The sequence below is a fragment of the Lycium barbarum genome, chromosome 12, assembly GCF_019175385.1.
Source record: "Lycium barbarum isolate Lr01 chromosome 12, ASM1917538v2, whole genome shotgun sequence".
Lineage (NCBI taxonomy): Eukaryota > Viridiplantae > Streptophyta > Magnoliopsida > Solanales > Solanaceae > Lycium > Lycium barbarum.
Genome location: NC_083348.1, coordinates 93205732 through 93217741, shown reverse-complemented (window position 1 = coordinate 93217741; position 12010 = coordinate 93205732). Strand labels below are relative to the sequence as shown.

General features: G+C 34.3%; 2 protein-coding genes across 3 annotated transcripts; both read left to right on the top strand.

Moving 5' to 3' along the window:
* Nucleotides 1-638: 638 nt before the first annotated feature.
* On the top strand, nucleotides 639-1963 carry LOC132624861 (uncharacterized). The gene is made up of 3 exons (XM_060339603.1): nucleotides 639-915; nucleotides 1468-1586; nucleotides 1728-1963. The coding sequence occupies exons 1-3, from the start codon at nucleotides 731-733 to the stop codon at nucleotides 1796-1798; spliced, it is 375 nt and encodes a 124-aa protein (XP_060195586.1). The 5' UTR covers nucleotides 639-730; the 3' UTR covers nucleotides 1799-1963.
* A 5869-nt stretch (nucleotides 1964-7832) lies between these two features.
* LOC132624904 (uncharacterized) lies at nucleotides 7833-11982 on the top strand. 2 transcript variants are annotated; one of them, XM_060339657.1, is made up of 6 exons: nucleotides 7833-8246; nucleotides 8395-8462; nucleotides 8799-8984; nucleotides 11024-11122; nucleotides 11209-11454; nucleotides 11533-11982. In XM_060339657.1, exons 2-6 carry the CDS (start codon nucleotides 8400-8402, stop codon nucleotides 11839-11841), a joined length of 903 nt encoding a protein of 300 aa, XP_060195640.1. In that variant the 5' UTR covers nucleotides 7833-8246; nucleotides 8395-8399; the 3' UTR covers nucleotides 11842-11982. The 2 variants fall into 2 exon arrangements, with proteins under 2 accessions (XP_060195640.1, XP_060195641.1); XM_060339658.1 differs by having other exon boundaries at nucleotides 7850-8246; nucleotides 8808-8984.
* The last annotated feature ends 28 nt before the right edge of the window (nucleotides 11983-12010 follow it).

The window sequence follows — 12010 nt, the reverse complement described above, 5'->3', positions numbered from 1 at the left end:
ATATATGGGGCCCACAATTTATTTATTTTCACAATTTTTTTATGGGCCTGTTTAATATGGGGCCCAATTTTTTTTTTTTATATATATGTACTATGTTCAAAACACGATTGATATAACATTGTAATTTGTGCTCCGTATCTAAAATTTTATTATATTAGTGTTTGCTACGAATACGCATGGTGTTTAATATGGGGCCCACTTTTTTTTTATAATACTGGTTGATATTTAATATGGGGCCCACAATTTTTTTTAAATATTAGTTGTTGTTTAATATATATGGGATCCACAATTTTTTTATTTTTTTAGGGCCTATTTAATACAGGGCTCAAAATTTTATTTTTTTTAATGGGGGCCATCAACGGACGACGAAGAGGGACGACCAAACTCCCATTTCTAAGTAGTAGTAAAAAATATAGATTTATATATTTATATAGATTACTACTAGTATTGTTTCACCCAATCAGTTTCAATAAACGAGCCCAAACGTGTCATGGCGAAACCTAAGGCATCTGGGTGAATGTCAGAACAAAACCATACGTGTGAAGTTAGGAGAAACTTAAGACTTCTGGACTTCTGGTACGCAGCATGACGAGGACTAATATCCATGTACGTTGAAAAGAGACCCAATCAACCTTCCATCATTCCTTTGTCCTCTCCATATATCCACTCCTAAAGTGTTCTATAAACCTCTAACTATAAATTGATCACATTTCACAATCAAACAGTAAATATGCTCAACGCTCTTAGATCATCAGCTACCAGAGCAAAACCACTTGCTGTCTTCTCAAATCCTCCTCCGTACCACATAACAAAAACTTCTCAGATTAGTTTCAGGACTCTTTTGACAGAATCAGGAAAACAGGACGATATCAAAATGGACCAGACCAAGAATCCTGGAGCCGAGACCAAACCTAAGTAAGTTCTAGTCATTGGTTATCCATTTAATTAATCTTGTTCATTCATCAGAGGTGCATATGCAAGCCGGTTCAATTGAATATAATAGTTTTATATAAAATATATAAATATAACTTATTGAGTTTGTCTCACATTCATGTGGGATGAAACTTTTAGCAATGCTAACGATCTAGCTTTGAAAATCGAATCAGGCCCATTGTTATCATGATATCACAGTCAGATGAGCCATCCCGATTCATAATTTACGCATTATTGAAAAATTTGATTTTATATTGTCTGCGCTCCAAATATCCAGTCTTATACGTGCAGAGTGTTGAGTTTCCACATTGGCGGGTGACAGATGATTTGATTTTTTATTTGCTTTTGGACAATCCTTCTCTTCATTAAATTAGCTTTTGAAATTGGTTTCTCGGTTGAAGTAAGCCTAAAAGTCATTTTCTATCAGAAGTATTTATTAAATTTATCAAGTTTAAATTCTAAACTCGACTTGTTAGGACAAGGTGTTATATGGGGTATGATGATATTCTGAAATTTATATTTGTTGGATTAAAGGGACACAATGTCCAGCTTTGGAGAAGGATATGCAACTAGGTCAGATGAAGAAGGTTTTGGAGGGATATATGGAGGAAACCAAGAGGCTGAGGAAAAGATCATCCATGGGAATGCCCCTGGTAAACTACATCACTTCACTTCATATATATGCTTTATGTTGATATTATTGTTCCTTTTTTTCTTCTTGATTTCCTCTTCTCTAGTCTTCTAATACCAATTTGATTTGATTGATGATTCATATATTTGTTTGATACGTGCAGAGTACGATAACAAGCAAGGAAGTGAAGTGAAGGAGAAGGAGAAGGCTCGTAACCAGCCTCAGGCATCATGAAGCTAAACGAATAGCTAGGCTCCTTGTTGGGGACTTGACGGAGCTACTTTTTCCTGTTGTTTTTCTCTTATTGTGCCCAAGCTTTTTAGATTGTAATTATGTTGAGGTAGTGCTTAATTAACGCCTCCCAACTCATGGAATAAAATTTTCAAAGTTGTGTGCTAACGGGTTCGAGCCGTGGAAACAGCCTCTCGCAGAAATGCAAGGTAAGACTGCGTACAATACCCTTGTGATCTGACCCTTCCCCGAACCCCGCGCATAGCGGGAGCTTAGTGCACCGGTCTGCCCTTTGTGTTTAATCTCCCAAGACATGCTAAAGTATTTAGTATTTCTTCATAAATAATATCTTTCTTATTCCAGTCAATGCTGGACAGTTAACAGCTATTATGTACAACTTGAACTATGTTCCGAAATTGCTCCTGAAAGTTCCTTATATTATCTCATTCGTAGAGCAACTGGAGGAAATAACTTTTACTGGTAATTTTTCGGTTATATACTTGTAAAATTTCACTGTTTTAATTTCACATGTAAAGCTTCAGTGGAGTAAGATTAAAAAGTAGTTACTTTTCAACTTTTGAAATTGACCTTTCAAAAAAAAAAAAAAACTTTTGAAATTGAGAACTAGCCACTATCTAAGGGGTTTCAAATTCCCTCCCTCAATGACGCAATACTAAAGTTCTATCTATGCAATTTGAAATTCTAAAATAGATGCATACTTTTGTTATTTCTGAATTTTACTGGGGGCAACTTTATCTACGGTAAGAAAACATAATTAGCCAAGCCCATAATCTATACAACTTAATCTAGCCCTAAAAGATAGTTTACAACAATTAGCCATACAATACATCTAACCATATCAAATCCTAGCATAAATCTAGGCGAAAAAGCCTCCATTTTTAAAAGATTATGTCATTATTTTGTCTAATTAAAAAGAACTCTTTCCTTTTTTCTCTTATTTTTTCAATTACTCAAATGAAAATATACTGTATGTCATCTCTTTATTCCATTTTCAGTTACCCATATATATATATATGTTTGTGTGTTTAAAAAATGTGTTTGCATGTGTATATCTTTTTTGTCTGTGCTATGGGTATTTTCGTGTGCATGTATATTTTGTGTATAACTATATATAATTCGTGTATAAATATTACAAATGTATATTATTTTATGTTATATATGTAATTTCCTAGATTTTCTATTTTACTTTCTATATCAGTAATTTATACTTACAAATTAATAATAGTTCTGTAATATTGATTGGATATACAACAGTGGCATTTATACACGAGTTATATACATTTATACACACATTGTACAGGAAATAAAAATTTAGACATGAATTATATACATTTATACACACATTGTACAGGAAATAAAAATTTAGACATGAATTATATACATTTATACACACATTATACATGAAACGAAAATACATGAGTTATATATATCTATACACACATTATACATGAAACCAAAAACATTAGTTTTACGAATTATACACATGTTACATACTTGATATATACAATAATTATAAATATTTTTGTGGAAATAAGAACTAGATAAAGTAATTAAAATATCAACGTATATAATATTCAACATCATATCCACATGAAATATAACATTATTTATATTATTATTATGCTAAATTATACACTTGTATTACAAAAGTTATACATATTGAAACCAACTTGAAAGGCTCCACAGATTTATTTAGTGGAGGTTCAATCAAAAAAGCATAAAAATGCGGGCTCGTTACCGAAAATGAGAAAAAAAAAATCACTGCAGTAAAAAATGTTACTTAATGTAATTCCCTCAAAATAGGGATTAGATATTTGGTATAGAATATTAAATAAGAGAGAGAAGGAAAGATATTTCCTTAATTTGGATAACTGAATAGAAAAATTCCGAAATTGTAGCCTTATTCAATGACTAGCCGGCTAAAAAAAAGAAAATGTGAATTCTAATTGTTTAAAATGGGTTAGAAAAAATAAAGTACGTTTGTTTTGAGTTTAGAGCTAATATGGGCTGATAATCCAGTTAATATCTAAACGCCCACATATATGTTTTGGGCTTTGTATCGTTGGGCCGGAGACCAGGGCTAACGTTCGCGGCTTCTGATGGGTTTATGTGGGTTTCACTTCGATTTGCTTGCGGTTAAGCTCCCAATTCGGAGAAGAACACGTCAGTCAGCCACGTGTCACAGAATAAGTGGTCAACATATCAATTGTCTTAACCGGCAAGGGAAACATCGTACATCTTCTCTATGACTCTGAGTCGGTTATGTTTCCCCAAGTCGGTTAACCATATTATTTATATATAGCCTTCATTATTCCCTTTAGTCACATTCTGCTACACCAACCTTTGAGATGATGATAACTAAGATGATCTTCCTGCTATTCTAGCCTTCTTCCCCTCGGTAAGAATGATCACGGAGCATGGATTCCTTTTGCTCATTTTGTAGGTAGCTGATTGGAGGTTTCCTTGTTCCTCATCTCTTTGGCTCTTCGTATGTGAATTTCTTCCAATCCCCTCAGGCTTGCCGTGCAGAGGGAAAGCTTGGATCAAAATTCTTTGCCTTGTGGGCTGGATTTTCTCGATCGTAAGATGTTTGTCAAAGATTTATGTATTCAGAAGCGTGGAGAACAATATCCATAGGAATTTGCTGTTGTATGTACGAAAGATGTAACAGGTATAATCGGGATGTGAGGGGAAAAAAAAGAAGGCCTAATTTCTGGGGGTCATGTCCTGTTTAAATTACTCATGTTACTGCTCTGGCCTTTGCCATGTCAGGTGCGCTTGCATGGCAGGTCTCTATCCTTAATAAAATTGGGTTTTTTGGGATTTGAGGGGGAGATAGCACGGGATTGTTTTTGGCCCGGGATCTCTCTCCTCTTGCGGTGTGTGTGTTTTATGATTCTCTATGTCTTGTGTGCTTAAATTGATCGTCAGACCTACTGCAAAAAGCAACGTCTCAACGAGCTATCCTTAATTGGCCTCCCACATCAGGTACACAGTGGTTAGCATCTTTTCTGCTTTAATTTTGCAATTGATTATAATGCGCGTTAGAGACAGCAAAAAACCGAGATAGCTATGTTTTATAGCATAGCAACAATTATTCTAAATACATTGTCAACGGAAGCAACCTAATTGGGGTTATAACATAAGCTGATAGTTTGTGCAGTCAGCTCCATAGATGTGAGGAATGTGATCTTTCAAGTTTCGAACATGAATTTCATCACAGTGGTAACTCCGAAACTAGTAAGCCAATTAGTATCTAACTGTAGAAACGTGCTTGTGATGAAATCCATGTGAACTCTTCATCTAATCCGCCAAGCAAACCTCGCGGACCTCAGGTATGCATCATAGGCTCGTAATTATGATTTGCTTGGATTCACAGTAAATGATGCATGGGCAACACACGAAATACCGGATCACTTTGTAGCAGTAGAAAATGTTTTCAACTCAATACTTTCAGAATTTGATGAAATAAGTTATTATTCTATGAATTCGGATGTTTACATGAGTTTTATTGCAGCAGATATTTGCTCGATTAATCCAAGCTGGTATCGTACCCGATCTTTCATATTTAAGTTTTCCTTCTGCTGATGTCCATTATCTGTCTCTGTATGAGAGTCAGCTGTTACTACTCTTTATTTCACGATTAGACTATAAGAAGCGCTAGTGACTGTGCGATGAATCATGGAAAATTTCAAATATTAGTTGAAGGTGAACGGTTTAAATTTGAGTACAAACCAAAATTGCTTTGCGAATCTGGTATTGTGGTGGTATGGTATTTGATTATTCAACTTGGACTGTTCCAGCCGATACATGCGAAGGACTTTGGCGTTGGTATATTTGAAGGGGAAATCAAAAGGATGTAAATTAAAGAACAATTTAACTATGGAGATTTTTCCTAATATCTGGAAAGGACTGAGGGATTATGTTGTCAAATCAAATTAATCGAGGTTTTCTGTCCTATTATCGCAGATGTGCTTTAGCATCAGATGATGTTTGATGTATGATGCTTGGTTTTTATTATGGTTGCAAACACGTTCTTTCTGTAGGCCTTGATCAACGATAGTTCAAGGCTACAGGGTATATATTAGTGTGCATCGGGGACAGATCTTGTAGACTTAATAGGGAGAAAGTACAAGATAGAAGGTCTGTTTCTCGTGTAGCGAAGTGCTGGAACTTCCTCCTAAAGAAGAGCTGCTGGTATGCAGAATTAGGGGTGAACATCGGTCAATTCATCTTATTGAGTGCAAGCATTTCTTCTGCTGGTGAACAGATTGCTCATATGATTTGAGTCTTCAAAGTTTGGAGTTTCGACTGCAAAGATCCTTGTACTTCTTTCAGGTATGTATTTCTATGTTTGTTATTTTTTATGTTTCCTACCCTTTTTTTTGTGGTTTATATGTCACATCCATTGGTGAGATGTTGTGGTGTCACATTCTATGGTACGGAGTCATCTGCATATTCGAGCAGTGTTCTGTATCTTTTCTTCAGTCAAACAGAAAATCAAGGCAAAATTGTAGAAGTATCATAGATTACTTCATCAAAAAAAAATTGTAGAAGTATCATAGATAATCCCAACTTGAAGAGTTGGATACAGAGAAAAGAGTATGAGAATATATGTTGGGAAAGATCGAAATGACTGGTTTATGTTGACCCTAAGAAGTATTTGTATTAACGTATAATCAATTAAAATTGAGATATAACGGGATACTCCAAACAAAATAGCAACTCACTATGTTCAGTGAGTTCATGAAAACAGGATTTTCAGGATTCTCGAGCAAGGCAGTCTGGATATCACAGAATATTGTTCCAGTAGCTGAGACAAACAGCTCAATGTCACTGGCTACTGAGAAATTTTGAAGAAATAGAATTAAGGCCCGCTGTGTAGCCAGTAACAGCATCGAGGGAAACAGGATAAGGAACAAAGATCCCTGATAGTAGTCCATTCAACAAATAAATATCAACTAGCATGCGAGGAAACCCTTAGAAGATTGTACAACTGTTCGCTGAGATATTGACTTGTAAAGGATACATGAGGTTCACTATGATGCAGAATGTCAACTTTCCTCTTCCTATACAAAGGCGGTGAGAATGAGCAGTCAATCTGGCAAAAGGAAATAATGAAACAGATCATTGATCTTGAACTATTCATCCAGGAAAAGACTTCAAGGCCAACATAGGCATCTATTTTGGACCTTGTTCAGAAATCTCAGAAACTAAAGGAGATGATCTACAGGGCCCAAAGGGAAGCCGAAGGAGTGCGGGTATCCATCCATCATTTAAAATCGTATATGTTTGTGTATGTTTTGTGTGTTTTTTTCCATAGAGAATCGGCCAGAACAAATTTGTATGGTTCTTCTAGTGTCCGTGTACTAAAACTAGATTTGTAATGTTCCGCACATTTTATATTATGTTAGTATATGTGGACAGTTTTGTTCTCCATTTTAATAAAGATTTTGTTAATTTATCTGACAGCATTATTATGTTAATTATATTTTATTGACAGCGGCACAGTATTCTTATTCCTATCCCTGGCTGTATTGTTTCTTTATAGAGTGCTCTGAGAAGTTATGTGTTGTGACTGAAGTTGAAATCTAATATTAACAGCCTATGTATACAATATATAACTAAGTAGGGAAATTTGTGGTCATTGTGTTAACAAGCTGCCCGAAACACTGCAATACTTCCACCATAACTGAAGAAAAAAAGACGTAGTTGAAGGGAAATCACTATTCGCAATAGGTTTGCTTTCACTTCGTGAGGCAAGTTGTAATAGATATATGGGTTCTTCAGTTGTTATAAAAAGAAAAAAAAAAGAAAAGGAGTGGGAGAATAACCAATCAAAATCAAATGTTCCTTACACGCAACAATTAAATACTTCACCTAAATTTGAAAGCTCTAGATCCTTACCTATATCATATAGGGAACTATATCATAGGGATCTATCCTTACCTATATCATAGGGAACTATCTGAAACATTCTACAAGGCAAGCTGTAGAAAAAATAACTGAAATTTTGTTGAATTCTGCAACAAGTCTTGGTCAGCAGTTCGTTTTTACCGTCAAAAGTGTTTTGTTAGAACCATCCAAAATTGTACACATTTACTTTGAATAGTAAAGTTGGATATTATTACATTATAGTGTCCATAAAAAGAAGACTACAAGCGTGTGAAAATTCCACTGTTCGGCAGTTTCCTCCTTATTACAATATTTTGAAAAGGAATGATCACCAACTCTGCGTGATTTCTCTACAACAATGCGTGGTTTTGTCACCACCCATTTACTTACTGTTTGCAGAAGAACTAATTGCTATTTTTTGTGCATAAAAAGAGTCCGAGTGAATCACATGTATCTCCCTGTCTGCCTTTCTCTCTTTTAGGAAAGCCTTCAAGTCCAATTTTTTCTGCATCTTCCTAGTTCCATTCCAAGAAAGGTAACTATTTCAATCTTCTCTGTTTTTGTTGTTCTTTTTCCTTTTCATAGCTGGCCTAATCCAGCTTATCCTACCTGAAGCCTCAATTTACGACTCGTGTTTGTCTTGATGATGAATCAGAGCTCACATATATATTCTCGATTAACAGGAACCATGTTTCGGAGAAAGCCGTCTCACGCGAATGAGGCTGATGACTCTACTAGCCGTGATGCAAAGGTAACAGAGTTTTGATCAAGTTTTTTTTTTCACAAAATATGCAGTTTTGCTATAGGAGTTTTATTTGGCTTGTTTACTTTCCAATTTGCTTCATTAAATCTATGCTGATCATGTTACCGCCTCAATTAGCAGTAAGGCATCCATGTAATCTCAATTCTCAAATGAAAATATCCTGGCCACAACTGCTGCTTATAGAGAACTAACCAGCAAACGAACCACTGGTCTAAAACTAGGCCATTCTACTCAAGATGAATTGTATGTAATGACCATTGGACTCGCTAAAAAGCGATTAGTAGTTAGTACTGTGGGTTTATACATAGGAACTGAATTCCTTAGTCTAAGCAGGTTAGCGAGCTAAGGGCAGGCCTTGGACCTCTATCTGGACGTAGCTTAAAGTTCTGTTCTGATGCGTGTCTGAGGCGATACCTGGAAGCTCGAAATTGGAACCTTGATAAGGCAAAGAAAATGCTGGAAGAGACTCTCAAGTGGAGATCCACATTTAAACCAGAGGAAATTCGTTGGGTAAGTCTTCTCTCTACTGAACGAAAATCTTTTTTTACCCTTTGCCATCTCTAGTATCAGTTTGTTCTCTCAATTTTATCGTCCAAACTATGCGAGGTTGCATCTTGCCATCTAAAAGTATTGAAATAATAATGTATTATCTTACAAACTATGAAAGTGTGTCTTAATTTCAGAGAAAAGGACCAAAATCATACATTATGTTTGAGTTTGGATCAAAATCATACATATTATTTCACATGGAGCACTAATAGTACATTATGTTTGCATAAGTGGTGCACTTTTAGTCAAACTCCCAAATATATTTTTAGAAATTTAACGGAAGAACAAAAATGCCCCTGAACTTTTAGAAAAGGTATAAAAATACCCTTTATTCATCTATTTTGCTAAAACTACCCCTCAATTCAACTTTTTGGCTCATTTATTCCCTTTGACTAACGGACAACACTATTTTTTAAAAAAAATTTAAATTGCACATGACATTTTATTACTGAAAAATTGATTTATTCTTTTAAAAAGAAATCTGAAAAATCGTTATTTGTAGAATAAGGAAAAATAATTTTTCAACACCCGTTTCTTTAAAAAACAAATGTAGTAAGCCTTTTATATATATATATATATATATATATATATATATATATATATATATATATATATATATATATATATATATATATATATAAACAGAATTGGATTTTCATTAAAACGTGTGGAATTTTTTTAAATTTGGAAAACTTTTTTTTAACGAGTAAAACCTTGACTAACGGACAACACTAATTTTTTTTCTTTTCAAAATGTGAAAAATTGGATTTTTATAAAAATCTGAAAAAATTATTTTTTTTATGGAAAAACTGTGTTTAAAAAAAACCCAGAAAACTATCTTTTTTTAAATCTAGAAGAAAATTATGGAGTATTAGTTTTGCACATTTTACTTAAAAAAAACAATCAGTTTTTCAGATTTAAAAATTGAATTTTCTAAAAAAAAATGGGGTTTCCACCCGTTAAAAAAAAGTTTTCCAAATTTAAAAAAATTCCACATGTTTTAATGAAAATCGAATTCTGTTTTGTTTTTATATATATATAAAAGGATTACTACATTTGTTTTTTAAAGAAACGGATGTTGAAAAATTATTTTTCCTTATTATACAAATAACGATTTTTCAGATTTCTTTTTAAAAGAATAAATCAATTTTTCAGTAATAAAATGTCATGTGCAATTTAAATTTTAAAAAAAAAATAGTGTTGTCCGTTAGTCAAGGGGAATAAATGAGCCAAAAAGTTGAATTGAGGGGTAGTTTTAACAAAATAGATGAATAAAGGGTATTTTTATACCTTTTCTAAAAGTTCAGGGGCATTTTTGTTCTTTTCCGTTAAATTTTAAAAAAAATATTTGAGAGTTTGACTAAAAGTGCACCACTTATGCAAACATAATGTACTATTAGTGCTCGTGAAAGAATATGTATGATTTTGATCCAAACCCAAACATAATGTATGATTTTGGTCCTTTTCTCCTTACCACTTATGCAAATATAATGTACTATTAGTGCTCGTGAAAGAATATGTATGATTTTGATCCAAACCCAAACATAATGTATGATTTTGGTCCTTTTCTCCTTAATTTCAGCAAGTAGTTATTTTCTGCCTCTGTTGTAGCATATGCACATCATAAAAGCTGGTTAGCTTAGCTCAATTTTTTGTTTTTCACTTTATATTGAAGAACCAAAAAGTGTTAGGTGGAACTTAGCACACTGCAATCAATGATAGAAGGTGAAACCTATTAGGCCAAAAGCTCCAGGGAGAGCAAAAAAAGTGCGCGGACGAGTAAAATTATGCCCCATCACTGCAATTCCAACATAAAAGACCGAGCCAACAATGAATTGCACACACCTTTTTGTCATCATCAACTTGTGAATCTACCTCAGTTCTTGAGATTTATGGTTATGGTTATTGCTGCACAATGTGTTACTAGACGAATCTTTTTGTCACTTGGTATAATCTGAGAAGATAGATTTTAAAATAATGATCTTGCACTTTATGATCAGCATGAAGTAGCACAAGAAGGCGAAACTGGCAAAATTTCCAAAGCCAATTTCCATGACCGACTGGGCAGGACCGTACTTATAATGAGGCCTGGGAAACAGGTTAGTGTTGATATCCAACTCTTTTAGTAAAATCCGACCTCAAATCTGATTCAAGTATTCTCATTCTTCTGCTTCATGGATGATAGAACACATCATCCCCAGAAGGTAACATTCGTCATCTAGTCTATCTGATGGAGAACGCTATCCTTAACCTGCCACAAGGCCAAGAACAAATGTCTTGGTTGATAGACTTCAATGGATGGTCATTAAACACCAACATTTCCATTAAAACAGCAAGAGATATCATCTATATTTTGCAGAATCACTATCCAGAGAGGCTTGCTATAGTTGTTCTCTATAGTCCGCCTAGATTTTTTGAGGCATTTTGGAAGGTAACATCCTTCCTCCTTCATTTGTAAGGAGGACCATTTTCTAAACTTAGTGAATCTCAATTTGTCATTCTTGTGCAGGTAGTAAAATATTTTATCGATACAAAAACATTTGAGAAGATCAAGTTTGTGTATCCGAATAACAAAGATAGTGTGGAGTTGATGAAGACATTTTTCGATACTGAGAACCTTCCAAGTGAGTTTGGGGGAAAAGCCACATTGAATTATGATCATGAAGAATTTTCTAAGTTGATGGCTCAAGAAGATGTTAAAACTGCTAAATTTTGGGGCTTTGACGATCTGGCCGCCCATACTGATGAGAATAATGGATACTCCGAAGCAGCAGAGGTGACGCCTCTGCCAGTGAATGTTGCGTCAGCTGCAAGCTAAGCTAGTGCAAAATTCTGTAATAATAACTTCAAGTATAAGGAGTAATAAAGTGTATTATGAGATTTGTACACTTTCAGGTCTATTTTAACACTATTATGTTATTGTTTTCTCAATGTTAATTCTCTTTGCTTGAACAGCATATGCCCATGGTCAAGATGCACTAATATAA

Excerpts from the sequence above, each read along its gene's own strand:
- LOC132624904 (XM_060339657.1), top strand. The coding sequence starts at position 8,400 with ATGTTTCGGAGAAAGCCGTCTCACGCGAATGAGGCTGATGACTCTACT. Across the intron at positions 8,463-8,798 it reads CTACTAGCCGTGATGCAAAG|TCTAAGCAGGTTAGCGAGCT; the intron begins GTAACAGAGTTT and ends TGAATTCCTTAG. Across the intron at positions 8,985-11,023 it reads AACCAGAGGAAATTCGTTGG|CATGAAGTAGCACAAGAAGG; the intron begins GTAAGTCTTCTC and ends CTTTATGATCAG.
- LOC132624861 (XM_060339603.1), top strand. The coding sequence starts at position 731 with ATGCTCAACGCTCTTAGATCATCAGCTACCAGAGCAAAACCACTTGCT. Across the intron at positions 916-1,467 it reads GGAGCCGAGACCAAACCTAA|GGACACAATGTCCAGCTTTG; the intron begins GTAAGTTCTAGT and ends GTTGGATTAAAG. Across the intron at positions 1,587-1,727 it reads CATCCATGGGAATGCCCCTG|AGTACGATAACAAGCAAGGA; the intron begins GTAAACTACATC and ends TGATACGTGCAG.